The 20,976-nt window shown below is 42.9% G+C and overlaps 2 protein-coding genes across 5 annotated transcripts; one reads left to right on the top strand and one right to left on the bottom strand.

Annotated features, from left to right (window-relative positions):
* Positions 1–202: 202 nt before the first annotated feature.
* Positions 203–6,779, bottom strand: LOC135235397 (uncharacterized). The gene is made up of 9 exons (XM_064300884.1): positions 6,505–6,779; positions 5,601–5,697; positions 5,252–5,420; positions 4,580–4,728; positions 3,837–4,013; positions 3,450–3,566; positions 3,161–3,247; positions 2,760–2,907; positions 203–1,436 (listed from the first exon to the last, which is right to left on the bottom strand). The coding sequence occupies exons 1-9, from the start codon at positions 6,516–6,518 to the stop codon at positions 1,414–1,416; spliced, it is 981 nt and encodes a 326-aa protein (XP_064156954.1). The 5' UTR covers positions 6,519–6,779; the 3' UTR covers positions 203–1,413.
* si:ch73-236j9.2 (solute carrier family 35 member E2A) lies at positions 1,507–20,103 on the top strand. 4 transcript variants are annotated; one of them, XM_064300881.1, is made up of 9 exons: positions 1,507–1,530; positions 12,291–12,724; positions 13,180–13,315; positions 13,838–13,965; positions 14,330–14,450; positions 14,537–14,590; positions 15,058–15,130; positions 16,958–17,100; positions 17,274–20,103. In XM_064300881.1, exons 2-9 carry the CDS (start codon positions 12,445–12,447, stop codon positions 17,509–17,511), a joined length of 1,173 nt encoding a protein of 390 aa, XP_064156951.1. In that variant the 5' UTR covers positions 1,507–1,530; positions 12,291–12,444; the 3' UTR covers positions 17,512–20,103. The 4 variants fall into 4 exon arrangements, with proteins under 4 accessions (XP_064156951.1, XP_064156950.1, XP_064156949.1 ...); XM_064300880.1 differs by lacking the exon at positions 1,507–1,530 and adding an exon at positions 2,006–2,147; XM_064300879.1 differs by lacking the exon at positions 1,507–1,530 and adding an exon at positions 9,209–9,349.
* The last annotated feature ends 873 nt before the right edge of the window (positions 20,104–20,976 follow it).

Here is a 20,976-nt window from a genome sequence, read left to right as displayed (position 1 = left end):
GCAAACTGGTTGTGCAGAAACCTGAACTGTCATCAGTTTAACAACCCCCCCACCCCCAATGTTACCAGATCCCAAGTGTAGCTGTCATTTCAAAATGTTCCATTTCGCAGTGCACATCTGCACTTCCTCTTCCTGTAAACTGTGCCACGGAGGGTAAAAAAGGCATTTTTCATCATGCAAAAACAAAATCGATACCACTTGCTGCATGAACCACTTAATACAAATTTTATTTAATGGATCTTGATTGGCTTGACATAGAAAACACACACAAATAAAAAAAATCTATGTAAAGTGGCCACCATAACGGGCCTGGTTAGTTTCTGCCTTAAGATGTTTATCCATTTTAGTACATACCAAGCCAGTGAAAAAGGGAAAATGGAACCATGAGGCCAGACCTGATGAACTGATAACTGTAGTAAGAGACTGTGGCACCCCTATTCCTATCCACATTCAGATTGGAAACGAGTGATGTTTTCATATCAAACAAACCAATACTTGAATGCAACACAAAGCTCACACATGCTTACAGTCAGGGAAAAAATCCCAATGAAAACCTTTTTAAACAATTAGAGGTCCTTGTAAATTAAATCTTAGTACATCCGTATCAAGAGTTAAAATGTTAACAGAGTCATTTAAAATGGTAAAATAATTCCACTCGTAAAATTCCTTTGGTAGTTGCAAAAGGCGTTCAAAACCAAGTTAATGCTACGCACATTCCGTCCACAAGGGGGCAATATATAAGTTAAGTTAGTCTTTCAATGAAAAGCGTGCCTTGTGCCTCACGTCGTGCAGAATATCTTTTCCACTGTAAAATAAAGACTAAAGACCTAATACTTTCAGTCAACAAAAAACCAATATATATATATGCTTTCACAGATTTTGTCATAAAAAACAGAATTACGTTTAGAAATTCTATAGACAGGATTTAGCTTCTCGTTATTTACGTAATGTCTTAAACAAAATAAACAAATAAAAAGTGTGTAAGAAAAATGCGGTGTATAAATTCAAACAAAACTGAGTGATAATTACAAAAGCAAGTTACAAAGGCACTTTTACAAATATTTACAAGGACGACAGGTGACTGGTTATACCTGCTGTGTCCAGAATTGACCTTTCAAGGACAAGATTACGGGGTTTTTCCCCCCCTCGTTAGTGCAACACATTAAAACCAGTCCTATATAAAAGCCTGCAGGAGGCAATGCAGCAGCTTCCTGTAATTCACAGGCAGGGTCACATCCCAATCTGCCTTCCAGCCAAGGGCTTGGAGCAATACGCTAACCGTGTGTTGTTACTCAAGACGTCGCCAAAACCTGTAGAGTCACTTCTCCGGTGCCTTCGCGTCGTGCAAGAGTTACGGACCCATCGTTGACGGCACATATCCCATGATGCTCCTTGCTGGCAGGGGGCGTGGCCTCACTGCTGGCCTGAGGCAAACACTGCAGAGCAAACAGAGGCGATTAGGTGCCGGCTGGAGTGGAGAAGGGCTGAAGGGCAGACGGCAGAAAGCGCGCTGGGGGCAAAGGTGCTCAGGTAGGCCACGTTTCCCTGCTGCGCAGGCTGCTTGGACCGTCTTAGAGCGCATGGAGTCTAACTGAACACAACAAGGGCCTTTGCTTGTCGGGACGAAACAAAACTAGCCACACGCGTGATTTTTTTAAGTGGCTTTGAGAATGTGTATAGAATGTGTAATGGTGCATGTGGGGCTCTCCAGTCAAAACGAAATCATAAAATGCACAGGCATCCACGCATTTAAAAACCTCCCCGCCAGGGATACTCAGATCTGGCCCTTGAGCCCAGCAGCACCGCTGGTTCTCTTTTCTCCCTGATAGTTAATTGATGGGATTAATGCCACTGATTGGTCAGAGATTAAACTCACCTGGTGTCCCAGGTTTAAAAATCAGTCCTGATTAGAGGGGAAGACTGAAACCAGCAGGCAGCACCGCTGGCCTCGTGCACCAGGTTTGAGTACCACTGCTTTCAGAGAGAAACCCGGAGAGCCTGTTATGAGACCGCAGAGCCAGAGCTGCGCCCTCGGGCGCTTCGCGGTCCGGTTTTAACTCGGACGCCCGGGGGTTTCTACGGTGCGCCCCTCCCGTCTGTGTCGCGGCAGATTCGGGCGTGGACTGCTGGAAGGGGGCCTAAATGGGGTAAGGCAGCCAAGGCTCCTCTGTCTCTCCTCATTCGCTCCACTCCTGCTAAAACAGCTCTGCTAGAGGAGTTGTTGGGTTTTCTTCTATTTTTTTTTTTGGTTATTGCTTTATCCTTGTTTGACTTGTATTTATTTTGTCATATATATTAGAGGCAGGCAGGTTTGTTTTTTTTCCCCATTTTCTTGTAGTGTGTTTTGCAGTTTTCATCACATTGGTGGGGAGGATCTTGGATCTGACCTCCTATGACAGGAGTAGGGCTCGGTGATATTGGCAAAAAAAAAATCATCTCTATTTTTAAAATCTTTTTAGTGACATGCTCTACATATCTTGATATTAATGCATTCTCTGAAATAGCTTAACAAGTTGATTTTTCATCAGAGTCATTTTTGCGACGCACTGACGGTGGAGATTAGCTTGTGCTGTCACACCAGAGCAACGGGTTCGATCAGACGTACCGTCAATGAACTAACTGTCCATTCAGTGCGGTGTCACAGCACCATGGATCTATAATAACAGTCTATTTGGACAATGAACAATATAAAGTCTACATAAATACACAGACACTAACACAAATAAACAGCCAGTGGAGGGCAAAGGACGGGCACTCACTGCGCTCCCTCAGGCCCTGGCCGAAGCTGCGGTACAGCCGGAACAGGGACCAGAACAGCACGCCTTTGATCAGCACCGAGATGCAGGAGCCAGTGACGGCGGCCGCTTCCTGGCTGTAGGACTTGCCCTGTCCCCACTCCACACTCACCTGGACAACAAGGGGGGGGGGGGGGGTTTACAAGATTACACCTGTCAGCCTGATATCAAGAAACAAAAGCTTCCCTCCCCCCTCAAACAAAATGCTGCTACTCCAACTCATAACTCCACTCACCCGCAGCTGTCAAAAAACCACGTTCGACCGGACTGCTCACTTTGTGTTTCACAACTAATAACCCCGTACTTAGGTCCAGCAACCCCAACTTGCTGACTAATAATGCAAAGCAAGGATACCATCAACTTACCACGTAAAGAAGGTAAATTAAATAGGCCAGCTCTGGCAGGTTTTGAAGGACGAAAATCCAAACAAGTGGCTTTAATTCTTTTAGAACCTGAAAGAGAAATGCAGAAGTATTCATTTCTTTCACTTCGTTTTAATCTCAAATCCGAGCATTGGTCTCTTGCGTTGCATGGGATCTGCGTAGACTGGAGAGTACAGTCAAGCTGCTTTACGAAATCTCTGTGGTTTCTGAAACCCGTATAATTAACGGAAGTACTGGACCGTTCTTCCTCGTGTGTTCTGTCGAGACTCACCGCTATGGCTCCAACGGCAGCAGTGAAGCAGGCCCAGATGACCCCAAAGCCCAGGATGATATTGTGGGAGTAGGACAGAGACATGCTCGACGTTATTATCAGGATACACAGGCACAGCTGGGAGAGACGGAGAAAAGCAAACACCCGAAATCAATGCGCACTCCAGTCAGATAACATTCCCAAAACATGCCTCTGTCTCCACGAGGTGCGAGTCTAAACACAGCAGCAGCGGGCGTTCTCAGACGAGCGGAAGGCGTATAGAGACCAGGGCAAGACTGCCCGGTAATTTGCATTTCCTGAGGACGACGAGTTTAAAATTTTCGTTCGGAGCGCAGGTGCCGTGCGGTCATGTGACCTGACCGAAAGAAGACGAGAGCGGCATTTCACCTGGGCCTGCAGGTCGAAGGTGACCATGGAAAAGCAGAGGTTGAGCAGGAAGTACTGCTCCTGCAGGCTCTCCAGGGCTCCTCCCACACGGAACGCCATCATGTTGGGCCTCTGGATGAGAAGGGTGGCGCAGACCACGTGGAGCATCCCCACAAACAGGATGCACACAAACCGCACCTGCAAGATACCATTTAAATCATCTTCATCCTGTAGTGGAGGGGATTTTTTTTGTCTGTTTTTTTAGTAGAACAGTCGACCTTTCTCTTTTTATTTTTTGCTTTATTCAGACAGGGAGAGGGCAGAGAGGGTAACAGATAGGGAAGGGACCACCATGGAGAAAGCACCACGCCAGGGATCAAACTCATGCCCGCACAAATATTTAAGTAATGAGTGGTAAATGAACAAGCTGATAGAACTAGTTCTTTATCTTGTCCCATTCTCTCCACTACTCTTCTTCAATTCCCTATAAGCAGCCTTTTGTGAACTTTCTTTTTGAGTTTCTTGACCGGCATAAAACCAATGGCGCCCCTTTAAGTTCTACAATAACATGCAACGTGGGAGCCAGAAGGATGGACATGCATAATTTAACTTTTCACATCCATCAACTGTGACTTTTCCCCCCAGTGTGGGTGGCCTGAAGCGACAGGCTGAACTTTCCAGAACTGACCGCCCCGCCCCGCCCCGCCCCGCCCCGCCCCGCCCCACCCCACCCCCACCCCCTCCTGCCTGGTCACGTGACGCACCAGGAGCAGGCTTCTGCGCTCCTCGGGCGGTAGGACGGTGAAGTTGACCACGGAGCGCACCATGACCAGCAGCACGCTCAGCACGAAGGCGATCAGCTCCTGCCGGTTCTCCTGCAGAATCCCCCGCGTGACGTAATACAGGCAGAACACTGCGGGCGGTAACGGTCGAAATGCAGCTCAGAGAACAGCGCTTGGAAGCAAGCTTCTTTTTTTTTTTTTTTGCAAAACACTTCAGGGAACTGAAACACTTTCATTTCAACAGTTTGACAGACTAATACCAGGCAGAAAATGTTACACTGGTTTCAGCTGCACCCCCTTGAAAAAAAAAAAAAAGGAAACCAATCCCTTCAGCAAGTTCTGCTATTTTGTCCTATCTTAGGAAAGTATTTCCTGTTTGTTGCAACAACAGACAGCTTCAATAAGATTTCGCCAAAGCAACTGGGATTTTCATTGAGTGGTCAGTTGGTATTTCTGAAGTGACAAAATATAAAAAGTTACATTATTTCAGAAGTGATAAAAGAAGCACAAAGCCTTTAAAATAATAATAATCATCAAAATAGATTTTTTTTTTTTTTTTTTTGCAATGTGCTTGGTATTTGTTGGCTTGTGTACTTGTTTTGAACACTTGCACATAACCTATGCAGGGCCACCCATACCTGCCATTTTACTTACAGATTCCCACAAGCTGAATGAGGGACACAGACTCCTCTTCATAACTGTCATTCTTCTGGAACTGTCTGTATACGTTAACCAAAGTAAGAGCCAGAACCCCTACTAAAGATGTGATGGTGAAACAATAATACACTTTAACCAGGCAAGTCAACTCCGACCATGGCTTTATCTAGACAGATAAATGGAAGAGAGAAGGGGGGGTGATGGGGAGAGAGAGAGATTATTTCAGTTTCTTTTTCACGTTTTCTTTAACATTGCATTTCCAAAAATATATTCCTAAAGTTGAAGGGCTCATCATCTGCATCTCTTGAACATGCTGAAGAGCATCAGCGAGCCTCAAATAACTCACTGGACCGCAGGGCGTCGGGATGAGCTCGCGGTGCCTTGGTCTCAAATTTGGAGAAGGGAGATCAACGCTTTCGGGGTGCCGAGGGGTCAGCAACGGACTAAAATAAGAAGCACATAGCATCATTACATTACATTGCAGGCATTTAGCAGACGCTCTTATCCAGAACGACTTTTGATACACAACTTTTTACTTCAGATGGATTTTGGTGGATCTGGGCTGTTCGTTTAATCACATAAATAAACTGCATATTTATGCACACAACAGCTATAATTTAATGTATTTACATCGTTTATTTAAATGCCCATTTAAGAAGTCAGTCTGGTCAGACAAGTAATGTTCTGAAATCCCGTCACGGAATCTTCAAAACGGAAACTCAACTAGCTATCTGGAAATCAAACTTTATAGGCTACTGCAAGACTAATTTCTTAAGTAGACAACTAATTACCACCCCTCTTCACATCTCTGTAAAACCTAGGTACCATAGCAGTCACATCCTGGTTACAGCGATCTATAACTTTTAGAAGTTAGGCACCTGGCCACATACGTTGGCTTAGCAACGTTAGACTGTATGGTTTGCGATGTAGCTGCATCACTAGCTTGATAACTTTTTTATTTTTATTTTTTTGAAGAATCAAAGTGATAGTGCATTGGCTTAATCCAACCTATTCATATTTCAAGTCGAAGCTGCATGCTAATTAACTTAGCTAACGTTGGTCAAGTGGTTTTCTTCACTGCTCAGGCGCCAGGTCAGCTAGCTAGCTAATGTTATTCAAAGCCATCTGTTGACTGATGATGTTAGATCTATCGACTTGGCTAACTGCCTGACTAGTAGTACTAGCTAGCTATCATTCCAGCTTACTACTACAACAGCAATGGGCAAAACAAAATATTCAAATTCACTGACCTTATTTCGTCCATTTTAGGGAGAATTTAGATGGCTACTTGGCGAGTCGGTGCATTTAAATACCTCTAAGCGCAGTATCTAGAATTGCATAAATGGGCAAATCCAGCTTCGTAGCTAGCTAGTTAAGTTAGCTAGCTAACCATTTCGGTAACCCAATGAAATAATTTGAAACAAAGACTTCCTGGTTTGTTTCCAAAGATTGTCGATCAGTAGTAGCGAGATATTGCACTTCCAGTGAACACTTACATTTCCGAGGCAGATGTGCGATTTTCGGAACTCTATTTTTTCTGCATGTGAACGTGAACCGGAACTTACTACAAGACTGCAGAATACATAGCATCCCTAGGGATAAATGGGATCGGGCGAAATGATGTCCCCTCGGTCAGTGGTTCTCAAACTTGGTCCTGGGGGACCCCTGTGCATGCTGGTTTTTCATTCCAACCTCACCAGTCTAAATTAAGGACCACTCCTTCTATGCCCTATAATAAGATTTACAAGGAACTTCACAACACCTAACCATTCACTTGAAGTGGCCAGGCTCGGTGTGCTCTCCCTATCAACTTCTGCTAAATATAATATATAATAAAAATATATCAAGGAAACAGGAAGGCCCTGCCCAGCCGCACAGGATTGTTTTCTTAGAGGAACTCCAGCTTGAAGGTACTGAAGGAAAAAAGCAGCTTCCGGTACAAAGGTACCCAGATCATTCACTGTTCCAAGTGTCATTATACAGAGATTTTCATCTCAAAAAGAGCACAGAGAGTCAGAGTTCCTCATTCCAAACAAAAATCACTCAGAGAAATGCATTGGCTGCCCATTGAGTATGGGTCAGGGGGAAAGGGCTGTGGTGAAGGGGGTCATCTTTGGGGTGTTGGTGTTTATGTTATAGAGATAGATTAACTAAGGCAATGGATTTAAAGTGGGTGAGAGGAGGCGGCAGTAAGCTTCCAGCGTGTTACTCTAAGGCCAGTGGAGTGCTTTTATTTTTACTTTTATTTAACCTCTGTTTAACCAAGAGAGTCACATTGAGATTGATGTCTCTTTTGCAAGTGAACCCTGGAGCCTATGATTTAGTGGTTTTGAATGATGGGTGGCCTACGATGTTTCAGATATGCAGTCGTGTATTGCTGTCTGGAGACTTCAGTAGCAGGTTCAAGGTGAACTGTGGAGAGCTGGGTAACTTGGGTCCATGTCCTTTTCATTTTGTTAAGGAAAACTAGGATGAGATTGTGAAGATATGCAGTGAAGGGGTTGATGGGTGGTCGTTAGTAGACAAGTGGTGCGACTCATTATGTTCAGTCATATACATAAAAAAAAAAAAAAAAAACTCTGTCATATAGCATATTCCTGGGCCCTTGGGTCCACAGAAGGGTGAGCTGGGACACGGAAAATTGTGACGGGTGCTGGAGAAAAGGTCCGCAAGTCGCAAATCTTGAAATCGCGCTAGGAGGCAATCGCGCTTTTTTAAAAAATTTTTTTTACTGTTTTCCTTTTTTTCATATTACGAAAGTTAAAGTGTTGCAGAAGTCACTCAATAGAATAAACAACATTTTTAGGGTCAAAGTCGGCTTGTTTTAGTGATTCTTACAGCCGGGTTTTGGAGACGTGATGGGGGTGCAGTTTAATTAGCATGTTTGATTTCGTTGGCTATTGTCACTTTGTTTCGGTCAAGCCACCGCCCATAAATAAAGCCGTGTGGTAGTAGCCTATGTTTGTTTACTGTGTGAGGTTGCTAAAATGGCGGACGCTCAATCAGTCGATGTATAACATGTCTAATTTTACTTTTGGAATAGCGTTTTATAGGTTCGCGTAACCGTACATTTTCTTACCATGGCATTCGCTCTATATGGTAGCATTAAAAGACGTTGCACCTAACGAAACGTTGTCAACGATTTTTCGTAATTCCTTGGAAAATACCATTATTATTGAGGACTTCTGGGCATAGCTAAGCCATATGTTTGCTGATAGAGCTATCTGACATCGTTTTCTGGAGCAAAACAGAAGCGGATATAACTGTCATTGATTTACTGTCTCTGTCTCCATCTACTGAACATAGATAAGATTTCATCATTGCTATGTAAGTATTACTGCTCAAAATATTTCGGTTATTACGTTATTTTAGAAATTGAGTGTCTTTAAATAGGTTAGTGGTATTATGTAATGTGGATATTTCACACTGTAATGTAAGCGTTAGTTAGTAGTGTAATGGTTTTTGTGACGCATACAAGAGTGATGAGGAGAGTGTTGAAACATTGCCAAAACGTGGTGGACGGCTGAAAAATGTTTTTATATCGTCCCATTCCCATACAAGAAAACATAGGAGTGTACAGAGTATAGAAATAGGCTACACACAAGAGTTAATTATTACACATTTAGGTACTGTGCAGCATTGTGTGACTATATGTTTGCATTATGTTTAAATTATATCTATGTTTCATCTTAAACCTTCATAAGGGGCTCATATGCTTTACAATGGACAAAAAGCATTATATTCCTTTTTGGAGAGATTTTGGATTTGTTTCTGGACCCTTAGCTATTTTAGACCAGTGTTAATAATTTGGACATTGTGGGTAGATTTGGAGATGCTGGGTACACTGCTTAGTTTTTGCTTCATAGATCTTTAGTAGTTCTGGACTAGAAGTTTTCTGGACTAGAAAACCGCAGTCATGGCAACATTGTTTCGAGCACGGGCATCGTGTTTTGCTTGGGACCTCCCGCTATTGTTTTGAACTCCGTGTATGTAAATAGACGCCCAGCGCTCGGCGTGGGAGGAGTTTTTGCACGATGGTTTTATTTTGGCTGGATGAATGCTCATTTTCTGACTGCATATGTGGCGCTCGATAAGGTATTGTCATTCGTTTTTTAATGTGTATTTTAAAAAATGTGCAAGTGTCATGCTTTGTATTCAGCAACAAAGAATCGACATCTGGATGTTAAGCCGGTTCATATGCTGCTTAAATTGTTAGCTGACCACCGAGCTAGCTTATATCGTTAGCGAACAAGCTAACATAAGATTATAGGTACCATTTTCCCACTGTATATGGGTACTTCTCGGCAAACTATTGGAAAACTTAGCTAATGGTAGTAACCATATATTTAGCTATCTGATTAGCTTACAACCCAGCCTGTTAGCTATTGACTTTTGCAGCACGCCCTGTAATGTTAACGTTACCATAGTTGGCCAGCCATGGCCGCGAATATTGTGTGATTTCATTGTTACCCCAGGTTAGCTAACATTGGCTAGCGATGTAACTCTTCGGGGCCACGTGTAAGGAGATAGCAAGGTAACTTAAAGTCGATTTGTTACATTATAACATTAGCTAATTGGTCAACGTTATCCTTGCTTGATAGAATTAAAATATAGAATGTGTACATACAACGCTGATGATTTGAAAACAATCAGAGATTAGGAAAAAATGCAGTGGTGTTTGCATTGTCTGGTGACTCGTTGCTGTTTATTGATTTATGCGAGCTAGCGTTAACTCAACTCCGGTAAATTGCCAAGTTAGCTAAAAGGTAAATGGAGAATGGGGAACTCCGAGAACTAGCGAAACAATGCATATGGCGTTAGCTATTGCATGCACTAGTTTTTCCAGGTGAAATAAATTGCTTTAAAACTAGCCTTATTGTAGTCCTTTTTATAACTGCACGCAGAGAGACGTTCATTTTGATGAGGCGCACACTCGCTTTTGAATTTGGGTCCGCGGCGTTAGTTTTGCACGTACTACAGAACACAATAGTGACGGCATGTATATTGCTAGCTTCCGCAAGCGTTGTTGTCATACTGTCTTGTGCTTAAGATAATCCGAACCAGTAACTGAAACTGCTGTTTCTTTGATAGGCCTATGAGTGGTGCCACGTTTGCAAAACGATGTATCTTTGGTCTGATCTGTCTATTAATGCAAGGTTTCCTTTTAAGATATTTCAAGAGATGTCATTTGTAACCTCAATAGCCGTCTTAATTGGATGCCGGCGTCTCGCAATTTTTTTAAATTTTTATTTAAACAGATAAATAAAAACAAAGAGACTTTGTTAGGCTTCTGCAACAAAGTCTTATGTAGGATGAGACGAGTATTAACCTGTACCAAACTAAATTGATGGGATGTTTTCTGCTGATGATCCAAAGCACCCCCCCTCACCTGGTAAACATGGTTGGAGGTGTTATGGCTTGAGTGTTGCGGCCGGCTCGACTGGCCGCAACAAACAAAGTCCAGATGCACCAAAAACACGACAGAAACTGATCTAAAAACAAACCCAGACATTTATTCATCTAAATTACAAACAAAAACACACAAAGTTCACAAAACCAAGTCTCTCCACACAAATCACAAGCCCCAAAAGAAAATGTATCCCCTGCCTCATACTACTGGACTTATGTTGGACCACAGGCAGGTGGAAGCAATCAGGCAATTAGGTAATTAAGCAACTACCTCCACCTGCACTACCCAGGCAAGCAGAGGCAGGGGACGTAACATTGAGCATGAATGTTTGCCACTGAAACCTGGCTCACTTGTCTATATTGTTGATGTGACTGCTGACAGCAGGGTCAGGATGAATTCAAAAGTGTACTGAAACATTTTTTGGGATCCAACCAAATGCCTCAAAACCCATCGGACTGCATTTCATCTTGCAGCTGGACAGTGAGCCCATACATACTGCTCAAGCAACCAATGAGTTTTTCAGGTCAAGAGTGGAATGTTCTTGGCTGGCCAAGTCAATCACCTGGCCTGAATTCAACTCGACATGTGGTTCACTTGCTCAAGCCAAAAGCCTCAGAAACCAACAGGAACTGAATATGGCTGCAGTGCAGGCCTGGCAGAGCATGACCTGAGAAGATACCAAACCATCTGCTGACGTCTCTGGGTTGCAGACTTCAGGCAGCTGGGGTGCGGGACATGTTACATGTTTAAATATTGAAGCAGTAGTCGTTGGTTTATCTATCATCGTTCGATTGAGAGTTGCATTGTGCCATCGTGCCTGCCATGGGAGGCTGGCTGCTTCTTTCACTAGGTTGTGGAGTTGTATGTTGTATGGTGTCATCATGCCCGCAGTGGCAGCTATTGTGTGTTATTGTTTTTTGAGTTGTTGTGTTGTCATGCTTGTGGTTGCAACTAGTTCTCCAAAGTGTGTGATTTTATGCTATACTGCGTGCACAAGCCCTTATTATTGTATTTGGTTGTTGGCTCTTGTCGTCTGTGTCGACGGTTGTTACCGCGTGCGTCTTTGTGCGTCAGCATAAGTCCAAGGGGCCTCCAGGATCCTTAAATTCTTGGTCATTTTTTTTGGTTTTGGGTACACTTGAGCTCATTTTTGGAGAAAATAGTCAAATTTCACAGTACGACTGAAAAATGAATCTGTTTACCCCTTGTCTCAGAAGTGCATGTAATCGCTACTGAATAAGGAAAATGCAAAATGATTTTTGTCATTTGTTATTTTTCAGAATATACATGTCCTGCATGTTTACTGCGTGAGACTCTCATAGGATGTGGGGATTTAGTCATTTTGTTACAAGGGTGCTCTTTTTTTCAAGCTGTGATCCATGTCTACTGTGTGTCTGGACTGAGCACATGGGGGTTAGATTGAAAATAAAAATGTCTTGCGGAGCAACATCAGTCTGTAACTGCCTCGCATTCGTTAAGTGTACTTTGTAACTGCCTCTCATTAAGTAGCCTATACTCTGTCTCTGCCTCTCATTCATTAAGTGTACTCTGTCTAACTGCTTCTCATTAAGTGTACTCCGTAATAAAGCAGTCAGAATGCAGTAAAGGCCTGTGCTTCTGTTTCAGAAAGTGAGTCATGCAGCGGAAGAGCCAGCACACAGGAGAACCATTTTAATTGGCGTATGCTCGGACCGGGAAGATGGATTGACACTGGGCCAGATTTCCCTCCTGAGGTCCGTAGACGGTCACCTGGAAAGGCTTGCCGGGCCGTGGTCTGGCCATGGCAGGCAATGGCAGGGCCGGGAGGAGCTCCTTTTGGCACCTGTTCTCGGTGTTCAGGAGCAGGCCGGAGCGCGTGGTTCTGGCGCGCAGCGAGAGCGTTCCCGGCGAGAGCGTCCTGAAGATCACCATCACCGAGACGACCGTGATCGAGGCCGACTCGGGGGTGTGGAACTCCAAGTCCCTGGCCTACCTGGGACTGTGGTACTTCTTCAGCTTTTGCACGCTGTTCCTCAACAAGTACATCCTGACGCTGCTCGAGGGGGAGCCGAGCATGCTGGGTAAGCTGCCTTTTGAAGACCCATGATGTCAACGTTTGTCGTTCTGAAAGAACTGAGTAAATATTGGGTAGCATTGCTTTGGAATACATCTTATTTAATTTCGGTGAGGCAAGATAGCCTATATTGTTTGTAGTACCGTAACTTGGCGTCATTTTGATATCAATACTTTTGAGTAACTTGGCATTTTTGTACGTTGAAAACGTGTTTTTTATGAGATTGGTATAGACCTGAACTAATCTAGGGGAAGTAAGCATTCCCTTGTTTTATTCTGGGAGAATATTGCTTGAGCAGCTCCAGTGCTCTTCATGATTTTGACTTAATGGGCAGTTTTCATTATGATGTCATTTACTAGGATGTGTAGATGAATGAAAAAATGCTTGCTTGCGAGTTGTATAGAACTGTGGTGCATATTGTAATGTCGTCTTTCTTTGATTTCTGATCTCTTTAACTGGCAGGTGCTATTCAGATGTTGTCTACCACTATAATTGGCTGTATGAAGATGTATGTGCCTTGCTGCCTGTACCAGCACAAGTCCAGGACGGAGTACCCTCCCAACTTCCTGATGATAATGCTATTCGTTGGATTAATGAGGTAATTTTTTTAAATCATTTAATATTGCTGATGTAAAAATGCACGCACAGCGCTGTATGCATTAGTATTCACTGCAGCTTGTTTACAGTACTGTAGGCTAGACCGAAGTCCGCGTGGGCCAAGGTCCGCTAGTGTGGAGCGCTAACATTTGCGCTCAGCCCAAGGTTGGCTCGTGCAGATTACAGGTGCCCAGTTGGCCTAGAGGAGCTCAAATGGTAAAATGACTGCATTTATATAGCGCTTTTATCCGCTTTTATTACAATTGATGCCTCGCATTCACCAGAGCAATTAGGGGTTAGGTGTCTTGCTCAGGGACACTTCGACATGCCCAGGGCGGGGGATCGAACCGGCAACCCTCCGACTGCCAGACGTCCGCTCTTACCTCCTGAGCTATGACGCCCCTAGCTCATTGTTGCACGATGAGGCCCGTCCTCCCTTGCTGTTTGTTTGTGTAATGGCCGGTGTGTGAGGCGGTATGCGGATTGATTTTTTAAAAGGGCTGCACTGGGGCCTCCCTCACAGATTCAGCACGGTGGTGTTGGGGCTGGTCAGCCTGAAGAACGTGGCCGTTTCCTTTGCGGAGACCGTGAAGAGCTCGGCGCCCATCTTCACCGTCATCATGTCCAGGCTGATCCTGGGAGAGTACATCGGTAATGTGCCGGAGAGAGAAAGCCGAAATCATCTCCGTTTCATCTGGAGTTAATGTTGACTTGTGGTCCGGTCCTGTGATGTTGATAGTGTGGCATATTGTTTAAGTTTGCACAGTATCATTAAGTCACTGGCACAATGGAGAACCGCAAACTTTACAGACCAAGCAGGTTTATTATCGTATTATGGTGCGGTGCTGTCAGATGTGCCAGGAGATCAAGTGTCGCGCGCTTTGCTCTGTGGTTTAGTATACTGGAAGCCTGTCGGGTTTATCATTTGGACATCTATAATTTGGATGTGGATTTGCTACGGCTACTGAACAGAGCTGATTGACAGTTGCCTTGGTGATACCTGTGTGGTGTGTAGGTCTGTGGGTGAACCTGTCCCTGTTCCCCATCATGGCTGGCCTGGCCCTCTGCACGGCAACAGAGATCAGCTTCAATATGCTGGGCTTCTCTGCAGCCCTCTCCACAAACATCATGGACTGGTAAAAGTTCACTCTTACTTTACGCCTGTTGGTGTCTGTGTGAAGACTTCCATGTCCTCTAAGCCTTATCGTGTGTTTCCCTCTAGTTTGCAGAATGTGTTTTCAAAGAAGCTGCTCAGTGGAGACAAGTATAAGTTCAGGTGAGTTCAATGGGAGTAGTCTTCGGGTGTTGTTTACTTGTAGCTTGGGGGGTGTAAAAGAAGTTTACCCCGTCAGTCTCCATTAATGTACCTTTGTTATGACCAGTCCACTTTTGGATGGAAGTTTGCCCAGTAATTCCCCATTGATATGCCTTTGATCAGTGCTTTTTTTCCAGGAAGCTATTTCTGACAAAACTGGGCTTGGTGTTCTGGAGTAATGAAACCTGTTGTGTCTTGTGTCTAACTTTACATGCGTGAGCGTTTCGTTCATTTTGCAGTTGCTCTGCAGTAACCGCTGGAGGTTATCTACAGTGCATTATCACCATGCGTTCAAATCTATTAAAAAAAAAAAACGTATGTTTAAGGGCAGTCATGCAAATGTCTTCGCTGGGCAACAGCCTGCGGGAATATTTGCATTAAAGTAACAGTGTTGACCGTTTTGATGTCATCTTCTGGTTTCTTTTCAGCCCTCCTGAGCTGCAGTTCTATACTAGTGCTGCAGCTACCATAATGCTTATTCCTGCATGGATTTTCATGCTGGTGAGTGACGCTCACACCATACCCTTACAGATTACTCATGAATCATATTTTCTATTCTTTTGAAACACCTGACAAATACATGATACTTGCTGGGAGTTGCCTCTCATTGTTGGTTTGCAGAGGTTTTTTATTTTTTTTAAGGGACTGCCGTGTGGCTCATCCTGTTAAGGCACGGTTTTAGTTCAGGGATGGGCCCCACGGTCAGGCTCTCCCGAATCGATTGCAGCAATGGGTGCCATGGATGGTATACTCTCCGTCAGTTTGTCACCCTCCATTGAAAGGGCTTGTGTGCATCACCTCTGTTTTGTTTCGGAGGCATTGTCTTCATTCAATATCCGAACAATGAAACGATTAAGATCACAAAAACCCTTTCGCCACGTACTGTGTTTTTCAGCATGGCTGTGTCCTTACACGTTCTTAAATTGCATATATTGAAGTAAACTGGTCATTAACTTCATGCTGATTACATCTGTAGTGAACCTCTATTTTTAGCATCGAGAATATAGCCTGCTGGGCTTTTGCATTGAATAGTCTTAAAATGCTGTTAAAATGTTTAATTTTTGATTGATTGGGAATGGTCGTGCTGACACATTCAGAAAGCATGTGAAGTAAAAATAACATGCGTTCTTCACCACGCTGCTTTCCGTGCCCTGCGTTTATGAAAACTATGGTCTGTGTGCAGCATGAGTCCAATGGTGGATGCAAAGAAAAATAAGAAACGATGCGTTGGTTTCAGTGTTTACCAGCTGTGGGTGGAGCACCTCCTTGAAACGACTGAATGCTTGCTTAATCTTGTTAGACCAAATGAATGGAATTTTGAATCGTCGTATCTTTTGTCTGAGCTGTTGATACAAGTTTCTTATGTTGGCTTTTGTCTGCACCAGTGGTAGTCGTGCTCTCAATATGTGCACTGTCATGAAATAACGAGAGTGTAATGCTCTGCGCTAAATTTATTCAATCTCTCATTACATAAGAGAACAAAGGTGATTGTTGTTTTTATGGTGGAAAGAATATTTTAAGCTGAAAATGTAATGGAAAAGTTGTTTTTCGTGTTCTAAATGGGTGTGGAGAATGTGGTCTACAGAAATATCATGAAATACACGTTCTTGTTGTGTTGTTTCAGTATTCTTGAAAATTGGTAGCATTACATTGCTAAATGTAAAGCAACAGTACAAATTACTAAACAGATTAGCTAAGAAATAAAGTTTGGTAATATAAGACGGCTGGAAAACTGATAAATAAATTATCAGATCTTGCAAGGCAGGTATGTTGTGTCTAGCTAGCTGGCTCAGTGCCCAAGTTAAGATGTAATGATGCTCTTGCTACTTTCACACAGAGCTTTTGTGTTACACCTAGACTGTACAGCTGACTCACATGAGCAGTCATGTGGCTTGCGATGACTTGGCGCATGTAAGCTGAGTGGTTGCTATGACGATAGGGAAGGACAAAGGGCACAGTGCTTTTAGCAGCAACTCCGATGTGTGTACTATTGAGAGATCCTCAGTGCAAAAACCCATATCCTGCCCAGAATATTCATAGTCATTCTCATCATTATTGTATAGCCTGGCCCTAGTTTGAAATTATTTGCCTGCATTATGGATTTGTGTGAGGACTTCTATGACCTTCTATTAACTTCTATGAGTTATTATATTTGGGTCTACACACCTGCGCTCCTCAATTGCTTTAGTTAATTTGTGTACTCGGTACTCAGACAACGTGATAGCTGGGATTACATAGGAACCAGTGCTTTTCGAATGTTGCTTTAATTGTAGAAAGTGTAAAAATGCATTTCATTGTCTGAGTGTGTGTTTCCTGGGGAAAACGCAGGACCTTCCGGTGGCCGGGAAGAACGGCAGCTTCAGCATTAACCAGGACGTTGTCGTCTTGCTGCTTTTCGCTGGGGTGCTGTTCCACCTCCAGAGCGTCACCGCGTACGCTCTCATGGGCCGCATCTCGCCCGTCACCTTCAGGTAAGGGCCAGTCTGGCTCCTCTTCCTCAGCGCACCTGTAATACGTCCCCTGGATGTGAGAGGTGAGAAGTGGAAGCACCTGTTCTTTTTTTTTTTTTTTTTTTTTGTATGGTGGACTCTGAGGTAATTCGCCGTCTCTCTTTTTATCCTTGCGCTGTTTTCCCGGCGTTCAGTGTGGCCAGCACGGTGAAGCACGCCCTGTCCATCTGGCTGAGCATCATCGTGTTCAGCAACAGGATCACGGTGCTGTCGGCGGTGGGGACGGTGCTGGTCATCATCGGGGTCATACTGTACAACAAGGCCCGGAGGATGCAGAGGGACACGTTGCACGCGCTGGCCCAGGCTGCCGAGGTGGACCAGAAGCTCCCGCTTCAGGAGGGGGACAAAGCTGCTGACGGACACCTCTCCTAAAACCCCTCCACGCCCTGTCCTGGAGGGTATGAGGCGGAGGAGGAGTATGCCTCATCAGATCCTTCTGGAACAGTCACCCAGAGCCTACGATGCAGTGTTTTCTGCTCTTCCGTTCCATCACAGATCACCAGTTAAAAGGCCACATTCCGTTCCTTTGGGATGTCCAGTGAAGACGGAGACGGGTCAAACCTGAATACTTGATCTCTCTCTCTCGTGCCTGTGAGCGCCAGTCTCCCTGCGAGCTCCTGCATATTTCTGTATTCTTGTTTCTTTTCCAGTGGGTTTTTATTCAGTGGAAGAGTCTTATTTTTACATTTCTTTTTTGGTGGGGGGGAATTATGTTAAATGGTAGGGAGAAAAACCCCACTGTGCATAACTATTCCAGTTATGGAATTATTTTGGCAACACCCTCCAGGAATATTACACGAACTTCATCAGAACATTAAAGGGTTTTGGTTGTGAGAAAGACAGTGGTTAGAATACTGTGGAGTGGTCAGCAATATGGATACTTCTTTTTACGCAAGTGATCTGTGATTTTTGTTTTGTGAATGACGGTGAAAGTACAGCTTTGTCTAAAAGGAGGAATACCTCAAAGTGATTCAGAAGTGTGGCCTCGCTGTTAACGCAACACTTCACAAAATGTCTCATGTCTCGCACAGCAAAGAAAGGCACAGACTTCAAAATAAATATATATTTGAATGTTGGTGTTGGGGAAAAAAAAAAAAAGCAAACAGCTCAGGTTTCTTTGGAATTGTTCGGTGAGTGAGAGGGTGTGCTTAATTTGTTTACATGAGTCAGTGTAAATGCAAAGCTTTTTATTGCTTTTTGCATAGATGCAAAATGGTTCTCATAGTAGACTGAAAAAGGGACCCCATAATTCATTACAGCTGGTAGTACTGAATATACAGTATTTACCATCACCACTTAACGTACATACATACATATAAATTGACACAGGCAATGTTTTAAATCCAGTGTGTCTGTAATGTCAATGTCATTCTATGTTGGTGGAGGTTGTAGGTTTAAAGGTGGTTCTTTCAATTTATAATGGAGCGGCCTGATATTGTATTAAAGCTATCCAAGGTTTTACAAGGAAAATACAGTATGTTAAGATACACCTTTTTTGTTTGATTCATTTTAAGACCCCATGGCAGATGAGCCCTTAGGTTTTGGATGCCTGAGGGTCATGGAAGCACGTAGGAACCATTGAATTGTGCATCCATTCTGTATCACTTAATCCAGGAATTGATATTTGTGCTCACTGCTCTTTTAAAAGTGCTAATTTATGTTGAAAGCTCTTTTGTTTAGCTGCCATAAAACCATCCCTGAGTGCGGGGTCTGTGCTCTTACTTACGGAAGATGTGGTTGTATGTAGCTTTTCTTATTTGCATACTATTCCTTGTTCTCCATAGCAGACGTTAGAATTTTTTTTTTTTTTTTTTTTTTTGAAAAGTAGTTAAACTGGAAGTCAGTGTGACACGCTGTGTGAACAGTGGTCCCCTCAAATAAAAGCCTTGTCAGAAAGAAGCAAAAAATTCAACATTGTTTGCTAAGCTAGAGTGCCCGACACGTAAGAAAGCAACTTGAATTACTGTATAGATAGTAATAGCAGTTTAGCCTACTAGTCAAACCTGCACCAGCCTATAAACTTGTCAGTGCTGTGGTATGACCACAGTGATGTTCTATTACTGTCCTTGGGACATTGCTACTTTTCAGTGCTGTGCATCAAGAATGTACATGACCAGTTTAATCTAGTGTAATGGGTTGTGTGTTTTCATTGATATTATTTTGCCACTATGTCCGAGCACACAAGATGCGCCTGCCTGGAAATGATTGTTTTTTTTTTTGTTTTTTTTGCGCTGCTGTGTGCTTTTCTTTCGCAATCAGATTGCCTGTGCTCTGAAGACTACTGTGATGAAAGATGTTTAACCAGGTCTTTAGAAAGGGTTAAGCAGGTGTAGATTTCCTTTTGTCCATATTTGTAGAATATAAGTCAAAAACTTGACTATGATGGTATTTCTTCCTTTATGTCTGTGGTGTATCAGTGAGTTCTTAGAGATTTGGTGTCTTGTTTTAACATATTGTGGACTAGAATATTAACATTCTTGTATTACAAAAAAAGGGCCAATTCATTTTTTTTGTTTACCACATGAACCTGATATCAAGGTTATGGACCTGATATTTGTGCTGTGATTATTATTCCATTCGTGAATTGAAACATGTTTAATGATTCCTGTCTTGACTTGCATACATTTTGTAGCAAACTGACTTTTGTCTGGTGTAGGCATTACAGGTTTAAAACATCAAAGTGGTTGGCCCATGTTTTGAAATTCCACAACTTTCGTTTCTGAAGGGTTGACCATTTTCACTTTTATAACTGGACATCTTTCAGTAACTTACTGTACAGTGAAGTATAAAACAGGAGAAAATATGCTGCAAAGGGAAATGTAAGAAGCGGGGATCTGTTAAATTTCTATGTTTTGTGCAATTTCAAGAAGATGGTCTTGCTTTTACTTTGCTTGATTTACAGCACAAACTTGCATTACTCTTCAAATGCATCAAACTGGTCTGAAATAAATATTTTTAAACATTTTTATGTGCTCTGTTCACTGTGTACATGAACACATTTACTTTTAATTGATTGAAAATGAAATGGAGTTTATTGACATTTCTCATGGTATTATTGTTGTTGTTGTAATTATTATTAGTTTCACTTCACACCAGTGAGAATAGGCTAATCTGATTTGTGACCATCACTGATCCCTGCATCAGAGTGCTTGTATTGATTAGTTTAGACTGAATGCTATTGTCCACTTCTTTGGGGATTTGGCTTTGGCCACACCAGAAGGACATGGGTACAATCAAGACGATTAACCTTGCATCAGGACAATGTATGAGCGCATACGGGTCGCCTTTCAAATCGGCTAATCAGCTAAAAAGTAATGTGTTTTCTTTGTCATTACAAAACTGAATTTGCAAAAAATAAATAACTGCAACTTACAACCAGAGGGGCTGAAATGTTAAAATCGTTACATGCTGATAGTGACTACATGTGGTCTGGATAGCTCCATAGACATTTGTATGCTCTGTAGATAACTCCCTGCCACTTATTTACTAGAAAAAGTGACCTTTGAAGCTTTGCTGATGAGATTGATGCAGAACTTTGACTCCAATGCATTTTCAGTTAGTGTCATAACAGTGAACTGTTAGACATACCCCATATAAAATTCCACATATAAAACTTCAGTATGTATTCCAGGAATCCAGGCAGGAATGCCAATACAGAAACTGATATCAACAACAAAAAAAAAAGAAAAGCTATGCAAAATATACAGAAATATCATGAAATATCTATTCATCGTATTTAAAAAAAAATAAAATAAAAAACCTTACAGTACTTTACTGTTTTTACTTTTCCTACTAGTTTTTGAGTCTAATTTGAATTTGCAAAGGGAAGCTTCGAAT

This window comes from Anguilla rostrata, chromosome 11 (assembly GCF_018555375.3).
Source record: "Anguilla rostrata isolate EN2019 chromosome 11, ASM1855537v3, whole genome shotgun sequence".
Classification (NCBI taxonomy): Eukaryota; Metazoa; Chordata; class Actinopteri; order Anguilliformes; family Anguillidae; genus Anguilla; species Anguilla rostrata.
The sequence above is the reverse complement of the archived record's forward strand: the minus strand, read 5'-3'. Positions and strand labels throughout refer to the sequence as shown.

Excerpts from the sequence above, each read along its gene's own strand:
- LOC135235397 (XM_064300884.1), bottom strand. Across the intron at positions 4,729-5,251 it reads CATTCAGCTTGTGGGAATCT|TGTTCTGCCTGTATTACGTC; the intron begins GTAAGTAAAATG and ends TACCGCCCGCAG. Across the intron at positions 4,014-4,579 it reads AGCGCAGAAGCCTGCTCCTG|GTGCGGTTTGTGTGCATCCT; the intron begins GTGCGTCACGTG and ends GGTATCTTGCAG.
- si:ch73-236j9.2 (XM_064300881.1), top strand. The coding sequence starts at position 12,445 with ATGGCAGGCAATGGCAGGGCCGGGAGGAGCTCCTTTTGGCACCTGTTC. Across the intron at positions 14,451-14,536 it reads TCCACAAACATCATGGACTG|TTTGCAGAATGTGTTTTCAA; the intron begins GTAAAAGTTCAC and ends GTTTCCCTCTAG. Across the intron at positions 14,591-15,057 it reads GGAGACAAGTATAAGTTCAG|CCCTCCTGAGCTGCAGTTCT; the intron begins GTGAGTTCAATG and ends GTTTCTTTTCAG.